This window comes from Cavia porcellus, unplaced genomic scaffold (genome assembly GCF_034190915.1).
Source record: "Cavia porcellus strain 051 isolate PalLab524CR breed Dunkin Hartley unplaced genomic scaffold, mCavPor4.1 scaffold_26, whole genome shotgun sequence".
NCBI classification, from domain to species: domain Eukaryota; kingdom Metazoa; phylum Chordata; class Mammalia; order Rodentia; family Caviidae; genus Cavia; species Cavia porcellus.
In genome coordinates this window covers 13306687-13323282 of record NW_026947509.1, presented here as the reverse complement: position 1 = coordinate 13323282, position 16596 = coordinate 13306687, and the positions used below count along the sequence as shown (strand labels likewise).

The following is a 16596-nucleotide window of genomic DNA, read 5'->3' as shown; positions in this document are numbered from 1 at the left end:
GGCAGTGGAGATGGGGAGAGCAGGCCGCACAGAGCAGGAGGGGTGCAAAATGGAACCGAGTCCCATCACAGCACAGCTGTGGGGCGCGGCAGCTGCGGTGTCTGCAGAAAGAAGCTCCAGGAGGATGCAGTGGAGACGGTCCGGTGACGGACCTTGAGATCGGAGATCTGTTCTAGAGTTTCAGTCATGGCTCAGGGGATGGCCCAAAAGATGGAGCTGACAGGCAGATTCAGATACACTCTGAGCAAAGTTAGCGATCATGTCCAGGCCAAATCTGAGCAAAATTAATAAAGACCACAGTGACACCACTGTTACAGCCTCCCTGAGCGGTGGGCATGAAGCAAGTCTATAACACCCCAAAATGGAATCAGGTTTAATCATGAGGGTAAACAGCAAAGGTTGGGGGCTCCCATGCCCGTGTCTAGTTCTTTTTAATTTAACATCCAACACAGAGTGCGGTTTGCTCCTTACCCCTTGCATAGGAAGCCTCCCTCCAAAATCCGCCAATGCCTCAGGCGTCTTCCTACTGGAGATCAAGTGACCATGGCTCTGGGCTATGGAGGTCCAGGAGTCTGCATTTGTCATCTCAGGGAAAGGTTACTGGAATTCCAGGAGGTAAATGCCTATGTACTACTGTCAGTGCAACCCCCTCGGGAATAAAGAGACAGTCACTCTCTGCAGTTGTGGGGAGCCAAGCCCATGCCAAGTCCAGTGGAACCGTGGTAACCAGAACAAAGGCCCCGCCCCAGGGCTGACCCTGGATTTTATGAACTTGTGAGGGGGAGTGGCTCGGGGCTGCGTGATTGTGAGAATGCTGGGAAGTGTGTGAGGGCGAGAGCTGGACTTGGCAGGAGGGACATGGGGCCTCTGCAATGTGCGGAGAGAGGTGTGCAGAAAGGGTACGGATTCCAGATTCTGGCCACAGGCAGCCTCTGCATTCAGAGGAACCTGTAACGCAGTTGGAGGAAGCATCTTGAGTTTTGGGGTCAGTTCCTCAGCTCTGATGTGGCGCCCCCTCTGCCCTGCGATGTCTCAGGCTCTTTCTTGAGGCTCACTCCTGACCCCCAGTGCTGCTAGCTCACTGGAATTCCAGGAGGTAAATGCTCACGCTAGCACTTGGTAGGCATCACTGACCTGTCCAATTGCTTCAAAGCTACACATCCACGCCCTGCTAGGTCCCTTTGCATTGTTTAAAGCCAGTGGAGGGGCAGAGAATGATCATCCCAGCCAGCTCTGTGCATACCGGTGCATGGGATTTGGGTTAGGTATAGCCAACATGAAGACAATCGGTCCTCTTTCCAGGAGAGCCGTCCCTGGGGCCTTCCACAGTGGGCAGCTGAGAGACGTGGAGGAGAGTTCTGCTACACCCTGGAGATGACGGAGTCCAGTCCTTCATTTTCCAGAGGGGGAAACGGGCACTAAGAGAACCTCTCACCAGTGGTCATCATTCAGGGAAAGGGCGAGGCCCAGAACCCAGGCCTCTGGTGCCCAGCTAGGGTGCTTCCCACTGTGTATCTCTGTGCCCCTTGCAAGACTGCTCATTACACTCTGCTCGAGTTGAGACATCCAAGATGCTATTATGCCCACGTTCTGCCCTCAGCAGAAACCACAGCAGGGCTCCCACAGGACAGCAGGCAGCGCACACCCAAAGGCCAGGTCGCCTGCTCCTGCTGTGGCCTATACAGAGTCGGAGGAGAGGTCTTTCTTGTTTTAAGCCTCTGTGTTTCTCTAAAGGCAGTGAGCACCAGCCTCCCCTCCCCCGCCCTTTGCCTGAAGAAGCCCGGATGGGATCCCAGGTAAATACCTGCTTGCCCTTGAGTGACACTGGTCTGGTCTGCTGCAGGTCGAGCTTGTGACCAGAGCACCTGGAAGGCAGAGCATGGTGCCCTGGGGGATAGGGTCAGCAGGCTGAGCCCAGGGCAAGGAGGAGGCCGTCCAGGTCTTAAGAATCACTAATTGGGGCTGGAGAAGGAGAAGAGAAAGGGAGAAGGAAGAGGAGGATACATATAACTCATCTTTGTCAAGCATTTCAAGGGCGAGCGCTGTTCAGAATGCTTTGCATCCACAAGTTTAACCTTCAGGACAATCCTCTAAGAAAAATATTACTGTTCTCTTCCTTTCTTGGGTAAGAAAACAAAGTGGGTCCCGGTCTCGAACCCAAGAAGCCTGGCTCCAGGGCTGATGGGGGTGGGAAGAGCTCCCAGGCTCAGAGTCACACGGCTACTCCGAGGTCAGGTCAAAGAGGAGCGCGGAGCCAGCAGGATGGAGCCGGGTTTGTCTCCAGGTGCGGTGCTCGCTCTTGCTCTGGGAGACCCCTGAGTCCTTGGCTCGGGTTTCCTCCCGTAAATCAGATTTTGTTCATTGACATCCAGCACGTGGCAGGGGATAGAAGGTGCACACACACACACACACACACACACACACACAAGGCCCCTCTGAGTCTGACCTCAGCACACAAAGGAGACAGAGGTACAGTTACGGGGTCACTTCTCAGCTTCCACCCAGGACGTGGCCTCTCCTTCCTGCCTGACTGCCACAGATCAATGTCATAGAAACGTACTTATCCAATGTAAATATTAGGTAAGCATTAAAAAAGTTATGCCACCGTGGAGCACACCAATGCTTTTCCCAGAAATTTTCATTTCCCACTCAGTCTGCAATTTAAGGTCAACAGGTCTTTGTGATCATAACCACAGCCATTTAATGTATGCACAGTAGCATTTATGCACTTAGCTGCATGCACTGGTTCCTCCTTGGACACAGTATCTCACTGTTCCGGAGGGAACAAACTGGAATAAATACAGATGTCAGCACAACCTGGCTCCTCCTGGAAGCCCCTGCATGGGACAATAAGAGGAACCACAAGGAGAAATAAAAGGCCTCCAATGGTGCATGACACACTCTATGATGAATTCTTTGCCTTTTTCAGCTGCTTGAAGTCACTGCCTTCTTTAGCCTTTCCGTCATCTTTAAATCTAGCTGGGCTTGGTGGCACACACCTGAGTCTGGCATTTGAGAGGTTGAGGCAGAAGGATCACAGTGAATTCGAGACCAGCCTAGGTTACATAGTGTGTTCAAGGTCACCCTGGACTACATATGGAGAGCCTATCTCAAAAAAACTAGAAAAACCAACCAACCAAACAACAACAACAAAAACCCAAGTGTGTATACCGTGGGTCCTCCCCCCCCCAGCCCCCACTGCTGCCTTCACCCCCGTCACCTCAGCCGCTCCACCTTCTCGAACTCTTCCGCGGCCTCTGTCAAGGAGCCCCATGGTTATATTGGGCCCACCTGGATTATCCAAAATACCTTCCTCTTCTTGAGCTCTATGGCTTCTTCGAAGTCCTTTGCCATACAAGGTATTTGCAGGTTCTGAAGATTAATTAGAATGTGGACATCTTTGGAGGTATGCTCTATTCTATCTACCCAATATGCTCTTAATTTTGCTAGCTTATTAATTTTTGTTTTTGAGATGGAGGTCTTGCTGTGTAGTTCAGGTTGGCCTTCAACACACTGTGTAGCCCAAACTGGCCTTGAACTCACAGCAATTTTCCTGTCTCAGCCTCCTAAGTGCTAGTATTGCAGGTGACCACCACCACACCTGGCTAAGTTTCTATGCTTTGTTAATAGTTGATAAACTGGGCATGGTGGCACCTGCCTGTAATCCCAGCAATTGGGAAACAGAGGTGGAGGATTGCAGTGAGTTGGAGGCCAGCCTGGGCTCTATGAGTCCACCTCCAGCCTGAATATACAGCAAAACCTTATCTCAAAACAAACAAACAAAAATAAGTCTATACATTTGAGATCCAATAGATTTAAAAATAAAGGCTGTCTCCTCACCAGCACCTCCCAGAGGAATCTAAAGTCTGATGTAAGAGCAGGACAGGTCATTAAAGGTCACACTTGCTCCAGGCTGCAAAGAGCTCTGATAATTTGAAGATAATGACTAGAAAAAAAAAAAAAAAAAATTCAGCCAGAATTCTCCAGGAAAATAAATAAATATGAAATAAAATAAAAGGAGCTCTGATAAACTGCCTGACTGGGTCCCCTACCTTTCATTAGAAGTTAGCATCAGCCCTTCTAGAGTTTGATGTGGTATTTCAATGTGGATTGAAATAGTAAAAGATGTTAGTTTTGAACCCTTTTTACACTGCTGGAAACCCATTTTTTTTTACCATACACTTTGAAAGAGCTATGGGGGGGGGGTCCCACAACCAGTTGTCACGACCACAGGTGCACTCGAGGGTAACCTTTACCCCAGACCGTAAGTCTGACCCATGATTTCCGTACTGAAGGGTGACAGTGAAGCTCATGCAAGATGTGCGGGGCTGGACGTACTCTTCGGGTCCTTCGGGGAAAGCTCAGCTGGAAGAGCCCCCCGGGTGAGGTGTCCGGGGGCTGGTGGGGGTGGGAGTACCCTAAGTGCAAGGAGCCCAGATTGCTAAGCTGCTCGGTGCACTGTGGGGTCTGTGCTAGAGCTGTGGCACTCAGATGAGCTTCCATCCGCGGCCCAAACGGGGCCTCCTCGGTGTCCTCACCCACGCGTACCTCCGTTTCCCCTGCTTCCCCTCATCGTTTCGAGTGTAACCGACAAGATGGAAGCCGTGTCCGCTGCTCACTCTTCACGCCAAACTACAGATTTAGTTTCAGTGAAAACACTACTAAAACACTACTAAGTTTGTAAAGACTCACACTGTCCATGTGGCTGGATTAAAAACGAAGAGGATTTAAATCTGAGGCAGAGTTATTTTTCTACCCCCCATAACTCAAAACCGAGTCTAAGGTATGAAAATTCTGATTTTTTCAGTTGTTGAGTACTTAAGATATCAAATGCTTTAAAGAATTATTTTTCCTGGGACCACACACCTGTGATCCCAGCACTCTGGGAGGCTGAGGCAGGATGGGAAGTTCAAGCCTAGCCTGGACAACTTAAGTCACTTAGCAAGTCCCTGCCTCAAAATTTTAAAAATAATATTTAAAGGCTGCAGATGTAGTTTAGCAGAAAGGCCTGGGGCTGGATTCCCAATACCACTTCAGACCCATCATCTTTTAGTGCTTTTTTTTTGCTGGGGTTTAGGGCATGAACTGTAGTGTTTCCTGGAAGAGAAGGAGCTCTGTATTCTGAATTCACTACGAGGTTGGTGTGGTAAAGTCCGGTGATAGACAAGCAGGCTCCTTGCTCCAGTCCAGTTCTGGCTGAGCTCACGCAGTTACCAGCCAGATAACTGCGGGTAAGGGGTCTCGACATCTCGATTGTCCGTGAAGTAGGAATACTGCATAGACCTCCCTGAATGACGTATCTTGCATGTCACAAGCACTCTCCGCTATTAATGGTATCTCTCTCCACTCACCAGCCAGCCAAGCACCTTTAAATACCCGCACTGGGCCAGACCCTGGGTGACAGCCTGAGGGAAGATGGAGTCCTGACCTCAGGGTTTCCAAACCAACCAGCACAACAGCCTCACAAATTACTGACGTCAAGGGGAAGAGGCTGTCGTGATGGAGCTGGGGTAAAAATGAGTGCTAATTCTGAAAATCCATAAATGTTTATGACTTTTCCTTAGCATATTTTTGTCTGCTTCAGTAGCAACACCTCTCACCCAAATGTGCAATCCACAGTACACAAAACGATCAAAGGGAGGCCGGGTGATACTTTTTGAAAAATATCACACCGGGCGTGGTGGCTCACGCTTGTAATCCCAGCACTCGGAGGCTGAGGCAAGAGGATCATTGCGAGTTTGAGACCAGCCTGGGTTACAAAGTGTGTTCAAGGCCAGATTGAACTGCATAGGAGACTGTCTCAAAAAGGCAAAAAAAAGAAAAAGAAAAATATTATCCCAGGAGGTAATTTTTCTCTTACCTAAACAAGAAAAAAGAAAAGAAAAACTGGACGACAGGCAATTCTGAGACCCGTGGCTGAAGGAACACATTCTGGGCACAGTGTGAATGTGGACGTGTGGGCTGTCAGCCTGAAGGAACTGGCAGATTCCCGTCCCCAAGCGCCCACAGCCCACCCAATTCATCCAGCACAGTGCTGCCCACCTTCTCCGGGCCCGTCTGCTCACCACCTCCTGCCTCGGTCCCCACCTCTTCATATTCATCTGTGATCACCAGCATCTCCAGCCCTCCCATCTCAGGCAAGGGCACCTCTTCCGGGCACCTGTTCCCAGGTGAAAACCACCCCCACTCAGGAGTTTCTCGGGCACCTGCTGCCAGCTGCCCGATGAGTTTTCAACTCTTTCGCCCAGGCAGTTCAAGCTCTCTAAATAAACAGCAGTACTAAATTTGGGAGCCCCAAGGGTCACATAATCACATTAATCTACTAACTTTTGGACTAACCCTTTCATGTAGGGAGGTACAAAATCCCTAATGAGCCTGGTCTTCTCCTCACTGGTGACGGGTGTTTAAAATGTGCACCCCTCCTCTCAATACCCAAAACCCGCTTTTCCTTTGCATAACCCACGCAGGAGAGGAGGGGAGGCCATATGCACAAAACAAAGTGGATATTAAAATTAGTTTATTTTTCTACTTAACCTTTAATAAATGAGAAGAAACACAGTAGTCTGTCTCATGTAGAACATTTATAATACATAACAATCCATAAAGCCTCGTGGTGAGGTAGGAACAGCTTTGGAAAATAACATAGTCATAAAACATACAAAAAGGTAAACTGTTGCAGCACTAGGACATTTTAATCTGCATCTGCATTTAATGAGATGAAAACTGTTTCAGGTCTGACTCCAAAGGCAGGCAACAGCAGACACAAGCACACACGTTATGGAAGTTTCAGAGAATCACAGAAGACACTGATACATTTCATTGTGCTGTTTCAAGGCAGAACCATAACATGGCATTTTGTGTCTTTTTATATATAACTACATAGTCATTGTATGTTACATTCCCTTCAGCATCTTCTGGCCAAAGTCATTGAACCATAAAATTTTTGGTGTAAAAGTTTAAACTGAATAACATACAAAAAAGGCTTTTGTGCCAGTGAAAATGACTGCTAAATATTCCAGAGCTTGTTAGTAAAACAAAATAGCATCATCGCCACATTATGGGTAAGCTACATCCAAATAGTGCTATCACAATCGCCATTTCAAAGACAGTAAAACACTGTATGACAGTTTCAACTAAACAAACAACAAAAACCCCTTCCACCTTCCCAAGAGTTTTAACACTGTTTTGTCAACTTAACTGAAAGTCAGTATTAAAATAAATATTTTTATATCATAGAATCACTCTGCATACTTGTGTATGTGTGAACATCTTAAGACAGCAGCTTAACGACATGTTCATCACTCAAATATTTGCTTTATAAAGTAAAAATCTTCAACTCATTACCAGTTAGCCTATTAAATACTTCACATTAGGTTCCATAGGTCTTTTCCCTCAGGACGTTCCAAAATTCAAAATGAACTCAGGACATCAACACGACACAAACATGTTAACAGTCTTCTACGGATTGTGATTTTTTTCAAGGTGCATTTTGAAATTTTCCCTATACAAATTACACACCTTAAGAGAAAGTTACTCAGCATTTTAGTTTCAGCAAAATGAGGATTTTATCAAGGTCTAGCCTGTATTTTTTGCAATATAATAATAATCTCCAAGAAAAAAAAATGATTGCACAGCAAAAAGCTGACCGTACTGAGAATGAAGCTTCTCCTCAGTAAGGCTGCACTGGACCTGAAACTTGTCCTGGGTGGTTTTAATTCGGTCACACACAGCACCTCCTCCCCACTTAATGCAGACAACGGACACAAATTTCTCAACATGTCCTACGCTGACGTTGCTCACATGTAAGAGCCGGCAGGAGGATGCAACCCTAAAACTGATGCAGCACGTGGAACGGCGTATTTAAATAATGGGTTTAAGTCCCCTGACGATCCGGGGTATTTCCCTCATATTCTTTCAGGAATAAGCTGTTTTGGAAAAGTCACTCAAATCTCACAACATTTAAATATAAAAACATGTCTTTCTTAAGGATAATGCTAATATATAGCTAGAAGTGGGTTAGAAAGTGCATTGTAAAGAAATAAATAATTGCTAAAACTCAAAAGGTGAGTCAGTGCCCACTGATTTTGCTATGACAAAGTCTTTCAGAAGAAAAGAAAATTCTATGGTTCCACTTTGTTACATATGGCTACTTAGAAACTAGGAAAAGTGAAGTAACTACACCTAACTGCTAACCCTTCAAAGCACTTTTGAAAAATCCCATGCTTACCATTCTGAAAGGGCCTCACCCGAGTACGTCTTCACGCCTCGGTGGCACGGTACCTTTCAGACAGACCGGAGAGTGTTTCTGAAGAAACCCACGGGTGCAGCACACCTCACCAGTCCGCCTGCTGCGCCCCTGCTCAGGTGTTTATGGAGCGAACTGTTCCAAGACCTACGCGAGCATTCTGTGAAGTGCGGAGCCTCGCAGGACACCTCGCAGGACACCCTGCTGCCTTCTCTCCTGCACCCAGGTACATTCCTCAATTTCGTGTTTAAAAAAAAAAAAAACAGAAACAAACCCAACCTTTTTTGCAAAATTCAAAGTGACTACCAGTTAAAGAAATGAATTACACAGTATCAGATATAAGCACTAAAAAATTCAGATGTACTGCAAACTGGCAGGTTATGGTTTTGGCCCATTATTGTAAATGTGAATTTACAAAGTATAGTTCTTAGATTACCTCATTGCCATCGGGGAAAAAAAAAATCGGCTGTTCTTAAATAGGCCCATTGCCAGCAATAGGCTTAGATTAGGGAAAAACATACCACTCTACCACAAAAAGATCATCCCTTTTAAAAATTACTGTCATATCTCAATACTTCTTTATCTTAAGACCTATTAAGCAATGAATTATTTCAAATCCCAAAAAGGAAGCCATCCCAAAAGTCGTCAGCTATAAAAGTTACGGAAGTAGAATACCTTGCTTCTAGAAAAATAGAGCTATACATAACTGATATTAGTATTCACTCTTTTGAGGACAAAATCTACATTTTCTTTACAAAGCGTAACTCTTCTCAAGAAAAATATAACACCCTTAAATATTTATGTTGGATCTGGAATCTACAGCAATAATGAAATAGCCAAGAACAATGTTTTGGTGGATATTCTGACACCTTACAAGATTAGCCCCTGGAGGAACCTAAGTGATGTCAGGACATGGTGAACTCTAGAATCTTCATCTTTGCAAATCAGTTTGCTAAGAATTTAATATGCAAATTGATTAAGCATCTGATTTTATTCTCTCAAGTCAGTGGCTCTTGGCAATGGGCAAGCACTGCTGGTTGTACACAAAGCAGTTTGAATCCATTGTTACCACACAAAACAACTAAGGTGGTTTTCTTTTCTAATAATGCAATTTGAAAGGTTAATAGCTTGAATTGTATTGTATGAGTACACCTTTGATCCAGTGTTTCTGAGACCAATCTCTGGAAGAAAATAATGCTGGTGAGCAGATCTAAGCTTCTGATGAACTTTGGTAAAACAAGATGTAGAGATGTGGTCTGAATGCTAGTAGGTCCTAATCTCAACACTTAATGGTAAGCCTTCTTTCCTCTCTTATCCCCTTCACATCCTACTGTGTGTGAACTAGAATTTGGTGTAAATTATCTCACTGCTTATCCCTCCGGCAGCACAGAAAGCAGAACAGCATCTGATCTTATTTCCTTCTAATACTCATGAGTCACTCTTAAAATATGGTGCCATTATACCATGTAATGATATCAAAGGGCAAGAAAACATTTCTTAAAACGTCAAAGGAAACAAATTTGTTGATTTTAAAGGTTTAGCAATTGTAATTCTAACAAAATACAACAATGGGGGAAAGAAAACCATAGAAATTCCAGTAATAATTTTATTCATCCCCCTAATTTTTGTCATGCGAAAACTGGAAATCAAATATCATTGTTATATAAGGTTTATACTTTTAACAAAAATGTAACATAATGTTCAAACTGGCTTTCAAAAATTGTTACAGCGTGGCTGTACTGTGCACTAATAATCCCGAAGTTGTAATATAGAACTCTGTTATGCAGTCCCATCGTGTTTTTACAAAAATAGAATTAACTGTGACCAGACAAGGACTTCAGTGACACTGCTTGGCAAACTTAGTATTTCAGTGGAGTCTGTTTCCTCTTGCAGTTTAAAGCAAAAGTCAAATTTTTCACCTCTTTTTCAAGACTCACAAAGATGATTCGGGTTTGTTTGGCACTTTTTTAGCCTCTCCCGCCACCGCGGGGCTGCTTTCACCTTTAGTCCTTTTGGGCTTCTTCTCTAGATTGTCACTAAGTTCTAAACAAGAGATGCTAACTGATGGGACCTTCTCTGGGTCCTTGCCAGCATGGGCTGGCGGCCGCGTTCCACAACACTGCTTCAGTGCGCACTGAGTTCTGCAGGCCAGTTCACATGGGACCATGCTCGCCTTTGAGCCTACACTAGCGAATTCGGGCTGAATGGTGGTGGCGTGAATTCCGTGATTATGGAAAACGTTCTTAATGGTCTTAGCCACCTGCATGTAGGATGCTGGGTCTTCACATTTTATGTGAGCAGTGGCAATGATTCTGCTTCCAGCCAGCTGCCAAACATGCAACTCATGGACTTCCTCAACTCCTTCAACATCCCGAAGTTCTTTTATCAAATTTCTGATATCAATTTGTTTGGGAACAGTTTGTAGAAGAATAAGAGCAGATTCCTTAAGCAATGGGTAAGTTGTATATAAAAGTATACAAACCATGACAACACAAAGACTGGGGTCTAAATACAGCACCCAGCAAGGCCCGGCCTCAGAAACGGATGCCTGTGTGTTGTTAATCAGTTCTACAAACGTTTTGCAGGGGTCAGAGAAACATGGGTTCACACAGAAATCCCCTTCAGGACAACCTTTCCAGTAAAGGTAAAAAAGAATGGCATTTACTACGACAATCACAGACCCCATGGCGTCGCCCAGCACGTGCAGGAACACGCCTCGCATGTTCAGCTGCCCGGCTGTGTCTTCTTCCTCGGCGTCCAGGTTCTCAGGCTCTCGGATCAGGTTCCCGTTCAGCTGTACTTCCACATCCTCACTCCTGGGTTTTCCTGGATCTACAAAGAGAGAGAAACTGTGTATTTAATCATCTCAAGTGCTTCTGGAAACATTCTCATCTGACTCCTCTAAGTGGTAGCAAGGTGCAAACCTGTCCCTAGAGCACACACAGGCGGGAGGGAGGTGTGTGGAGCACTTGAACATGAACCGTGGCTCTGGGAGCCAGCCAGCAGCTGGCGGCCAGGCCTGAATGAAGTTGTTAGGATACCGCAGCCCGCAGCCCGGCACCCTGTGAGCCTCCCCCGCCCCACTGCTCCCGGAGTGTCTCCTACAGCCCGGTCCTACATGCATGCAGCTGAATTTTCAGCATGCCCAAGCCAACAAGGAAAGATTACTACCCCCAAACCTTTCAAATCCAAAGCCTTGCTCTTTTAAAAGAATTAAACTCCAGACACTATGCCACACGGAATGAGAAGAAAGCCAGTATCAAACCTTTTCAACACATAACTTCAACTTTGCTAATAACCTGAACTTGGAAAGGAAAATGGCTCTGTATGTAGCATGACACAGCTAGGTAAGTAAATATAAATGGGAATAAGTAGGAGAAAACACACCAAATTGTTAGTATCTTTGAAAATGGGTAGCAGTGGTCAATTCTTTATCATTTTTTTCCCAATATTTTCCAAATTTCCTTCAAGAACATGTGTTTAAAAAGAAAAGTTTCGATTAAAAATAGATAATGCAGGGCACAGTGGTACATGCCTATAAATAATGCCAGCACTCTGGGAGGCTGAGGCAGGAAGATCACAAATGTCAGCCCAACCTGCACAACTTCCTAACTTGGTGACACTCTGTCTCAAAATAAAAAAAATAAGTAAATAAAAGCTGGCTGGGGAAGTAGTCCAGTGGTAGAAGGCCCTGGCTTCAATCCTCAGTACCACAGAACAAGAAGAACGATAACGCCATCACAACCACTTATTTTCGCACCCCATGAAAGTCCTAAGTGAAGTAAACGTTGAACATGCCCAGACAGATCCGCAAGCCTGTGATTTTCAGGGTCGAGAGCCAATTAACTGAAACATACATTGAGGTTCATAAACGAAACCTTTAACCAGAATTGATACCCGCCGAGTGCTTCATTCACTATTAAAGTCCAATAGGCCTAACTACCACTTGGGCATAGTGAGGTTTCCCACACCCAACAACTACCGAGTCGGGGAAAGCTGGGGATTTCCTGTTTCCCAGCAGGGCTAAGGAACTGAATTAGGAAGCACTTCTTCAGGCTTTCTTGGGCCCTTGAGCACACAAGTTCCCCAATGACAGCCAAGCGCAGTGCAGGGCGCAGCGGGATGGGATGACAGTCACCTGTGCACTCGGCCCTACCCGCAGCCCCACACAGCACCCCCCCAACACACACTGCACCCGGCTCCTTTCCGCACGCCTCAAGGCCCCTCCGCCCACACCGGGGAGGGCGCTCGGGCGACAGAGGGCGCACCGGCCACACAGCGCCCGGCCCGCTGGGGTCCTAACTCGGCCCGACCACCTGCGGCGGCGGCCGCCCCGCCTACCTGCCGCGTCCAGCTTCAGCCCGTTGGAGTTGCTGCTGTTGGCCACCAGGGTGTTCGTCTCCTCCTGCTCCGGCTCCGGGCCCGGCTCGCCCGGGGCCGCGCTGGCGGGGCCGGCGCTGGGGCTGAGGAGCGCACTCCTGGCGCGGACCCCCTTGGTGTGGCCGTGACCCCCATGCGCGTGGCCGTGACCGTGGCCGTGGGCGTCGCGGCCCAGGCCGCTGTGATGGTGGAAGAGGCACAGCCCCAGCAGGTTCACCAGCAGCCCGGCCACGCCGACGCCGAGTACCACGAGCGGCTGCTGCATCTCGTGCGGCTCCACGAAGCGCTCGACGGCCTCGAGCAGGATGGCGAAGCACAGGCCGGTCAGGAAGATGGCGTTCACCAGCGCGCCCATCACCTCAGCGCGGATCCAGCCGAACGTGTTCTTCTGCGTGGCGTGGGTCCGCCGGGCGAAGCGTTCGGCCACCAGCGCCACGACGAGCGCCAGCACGTCCGACAGCATGTGGAACGAGTCAGAGAGCATGGCTAGCGACGCGGTCACGCGGCTCACCACCACCTCCAGCACCATGAACAGGAAGGTCAGCAGCAGCATGCACAGCAGCCGCCCGCGGTTGCGGCCCCAGCACCCCATGGCGGCGGCGGCGGCGGGGGCGCGGGGCGAGGACGGTGGTGCGAGCTCAGGCCACCGAGGCCCGACTCAGCCCCGGGGACCCCGCACGCCGCGGCCGGGCGCGGGCGGCTACGCCGGGCGCTGGGGCTCCGGGAGCCGGGGCGGGCGCGGCGGCGGGCGGCGACGGCGGCGGCGGCGCGCCAAGGAGGCTCGGAGCATCTGCGGGCCCTCCTCCTGCGGCTGTCCTTCGCGGCGGCGGCGTCTGGACCCGGGTGCCCACGGCAGAGGCGCTATAAAGGAGGCTACCCGAGCAGCTGCACCCGGCCCGATCTAGGGCGCCTTCTTCGCCTCCTCCCCTCCACCCCCCGCCTTTGCAGACGGTTTACAAAAAAACTTTGCTTTGCACTCGGAACCCCAGTTTTCACACGGACCGGAGCGTCACAAGGCCCCCTCCGTCCCGCCTCCCGGGCCCGGTACGCATTCCTATTGGTTAGGAACCCCCACGACAACCGTCGCAGCCCGCCCATCTGCGCTCACGATTGGATGGCGGCTCTGAGGGGCGGGCGGAGGCGGGGTCTGGGCGCCAACCGCGGAAGGCGGGGCCTTTCGCTCCGAAGCCGGGCGTGGGCCGGGGGCCGTGGCCGGGTGCAGCACGGGCGTGGGGGGAGGGTCGGGGGCGCGGGCCGCGTGCAGCGGAGGGGGGAGGGGCGGAGAGGGGCTGGGCGGGGCTGTGAGGCACGGGGCAGCGCATCTGTCCCCGGGCGCTGCGGGTTCCCGCGGCCCCGCCACCTGCGGGCCTGGCTGCGCGAAGACTTTGGTCCTCCGAGCCGGCCGGGGCCACGTGTGGGCGGGCACCGGGCGTCCGCGCGACTCTCGGGCGACACGGGCGGGACAGTCCCTCGTGGGGCCCTGGGGCGCCGTGTCATCAGAGCCCGAGAGGCCGCCGCCGTGTCGCGCGTCGCCGGGGCAGGCTCCCGGGGCGCCCTGATCCCTGAGTGTCCCCCAAGGCGCCTGAGCCTGTGGCTGCCTCCGGAGCCCAGTGCGCCACTGGCGCTTGTGTCCTGGTTACCCGAGGACAATTTAAGGTGCAGACATAGAGCTTCGCCTACAACTCTGGTTCCCCACACCTGATTTTACTGCTCATTCGCTGCCTACATAGGGGAACCCCCCCTTCGGCTACTAGGAGGTGGGGAAACCCGAAATAATACAAAAGAAAGCTGTACAGGTGGAGTAAAATACACTAAATCACCGCCAAGCCAAGGGTCACAGGATGGTGTGGTGGCAGGAGAATCACAGAGACTTGGAGGTCGGCCTAGGCCATGCATAATCCAGGTCAGTCTGGACTGCAGAGCCAGACCCTGTCTCCAAAAAATATAATACGACACATTGCTTGACAAATTGTGCTAGTACTAGATTGCCTGTGTGTGCAGTGTGTGTATACTGTATATGGTGGCGTAAACCTGGAAGTGGGGACTTCCTGATAGAGGTGCGGTGGTGGCTGGAATTCCTGACCAAAGCCCCAAAAACACCCCACAGGCCCTGAACAGCAGGAAGGACCCCCTTGCTTCAAGACAAAAGAGATGTCAGCCTGTGCCTTAACATATGCCTGTGAAGTTTGTAGGGAGCTCTGGTTCTTTGTTTGGTTTTTTTTGTTTGTTTGTTTGGGTTTTTTTTGAGCTGATCTTCCTATATAGTTCAGACAGGCCAGAACTCATGGCGATTCTCCTGCGTCAGCCTCCCAAGTGCTGAGATCAAAGTGTGTGCCACTACAGCTGACACTGAACAGACTAAATTGGGAGATGTTTGGGCATTTGTTTGTTTGTTTTTAAGACAGGGTCTTCTTGCTACATAGTTCAGGCTGGTTTTAAACTCACAGAATAGCCCAGGCTGGCCTCAAACTCAGCAATTTTCCTGCCTCCACCTGCCCAGTGATGGGATTGTAGGCATGCAATACCACACCCAGTTTAAACTGGGAGATGTTCAGACCTATATAAAGCAGGCATTTAGGTTCAGCTCAGTAGCCCCTCATGAGAACCTACTTGGTGCACACACATAGCCCATTTTCCAGACCCCAAGCTTTATTCCCTGAGACAGGGACAGGGTATGTATTCCAGTTTGTAGAATAGCCATCACCACATGAGGAATAGCATTTATGCATGCCTGTAATCCCACTACTTAGGAAGCTGAGAGAGGAGGATTGCTGCAAGTTCAAGGCCAGCCTGGGCTACACAGTTCCAAGGCCAGCCTGAACTGCATAGAGAGACCATGTCGCAAAAAGACAATAAATATGTAAATAAATGAATGCATACCTACAAAAAAAAAAAAAAGCAGCAGGACATCTCAGTCATGAAAACTTTCCTTCTAAGCTGGGTAGGTACAGTGCTTGGGGAGCTGGGCTCAGCCTTGTCCTTTTGGCCTAGTTGTACTCCTTGGCTTCTTGTGGCCCAGGGAGGATTAAAGGGATAGCCTGGGAAAGGCCTGAGAGATCAGGAAGCCTGCTTCCTTCTCGCACTCTCCTGCCCTGGGTCCCCAGAGGTCCATGCTCTCCCACTGTGACACCTTACTTTGGACCAGCTGCCCACTGGCAGAAACTTTGGAACCCACGAGCCAGAGTAGCTTCTTTGTCCTGTAGGCTGTGCATGTGAGGCATTGTGTCCCCGAATCAGAAAGGACTGATGGAGAGACTATTATAAAATTCACCAACACCCAGAGAGTTTGTGGCCCCAGGTTCAGTGAGTAAGGAGGCCTTTCCCTCCTAATTTTTGAGAGGTCTCCCGACATCTCAAGTGTAGCTAAACCCGCCACACTTTAAACAGGAGCAAATCAAACCCCCTCTTGCAGGGAGGCTGCCCATTTGCATGCAAGGCAGGTGCATCACACAGCTTCCAGTCTCAGCCCTCTGGACCTCTGCTTGCTCTTGGTCAAAGTCTAGAATGATCCTGTTGGATTCTTAGGAAAATCGCCAATCACAAACACACCTATGAATTTTGATTAGCAAAACTTAACAGCACGTACCAGCTGTGCCTTGCTTGGTCCAAAGCCTGATGACGTCACACTGGGGCTGCCTTTTGATGTTCAGCCTGGAAACAGAATTCATGGGGGAAACCGGTTTGGTTTATTTTATTTATTGTCTTTTAGAAAGTGCTGAAATTACTGCCACAAATATGAACAGAAATCTCGAGCTAAAACACGAGGGCCAAGGTTTGATTTATGTTTTTAAGCTGGTCCCAGAGGAAGCAGCAGCAGGACAAACCAGTAACAGCATGGAAGTAGAGTCAGAGCGGACGCAGGAGGGCTGCACAGAGGAACTGGCAGTTTGGGAAGCAGTGCCAGGGTGCGAGAACGGGGACAGGCTGCACCGGGTGACTGAGCTTTCGTACCTGGGCTGAAGCTCAGCCTC

At 49.2% G+C, this 16596-nt stretch overlaps 1 protein-coding gene across 1 annotated transcript; it reads right to left on the bottom strand.

Moving 5' to 3' along the window:
* Positions 1–6500: 6500 nt before the first annotated feature.
* On the bottom strand, positions 6501–13678 carry Slc30a1 (solute carrier family 30 member 1). The gene is made up of 2 exons (XM_003474253.4): positions 12587–13678; positions 6501–11077 (listed from the first exon to the last, which is right to left on the bottom strand). Exons 1-2 carry the CDS (start codon positions 13215–13217, stop codon positions 10179–10181), a joined length of 1530 nt encoding a protein of 509 aa, XP_003474301.2. The 5' UTR covers positions 13218–13678; the 3' UTR covers positions 6501–10178.
* Positions 13679–16596: the final 2918 nt, after the last annotated feature.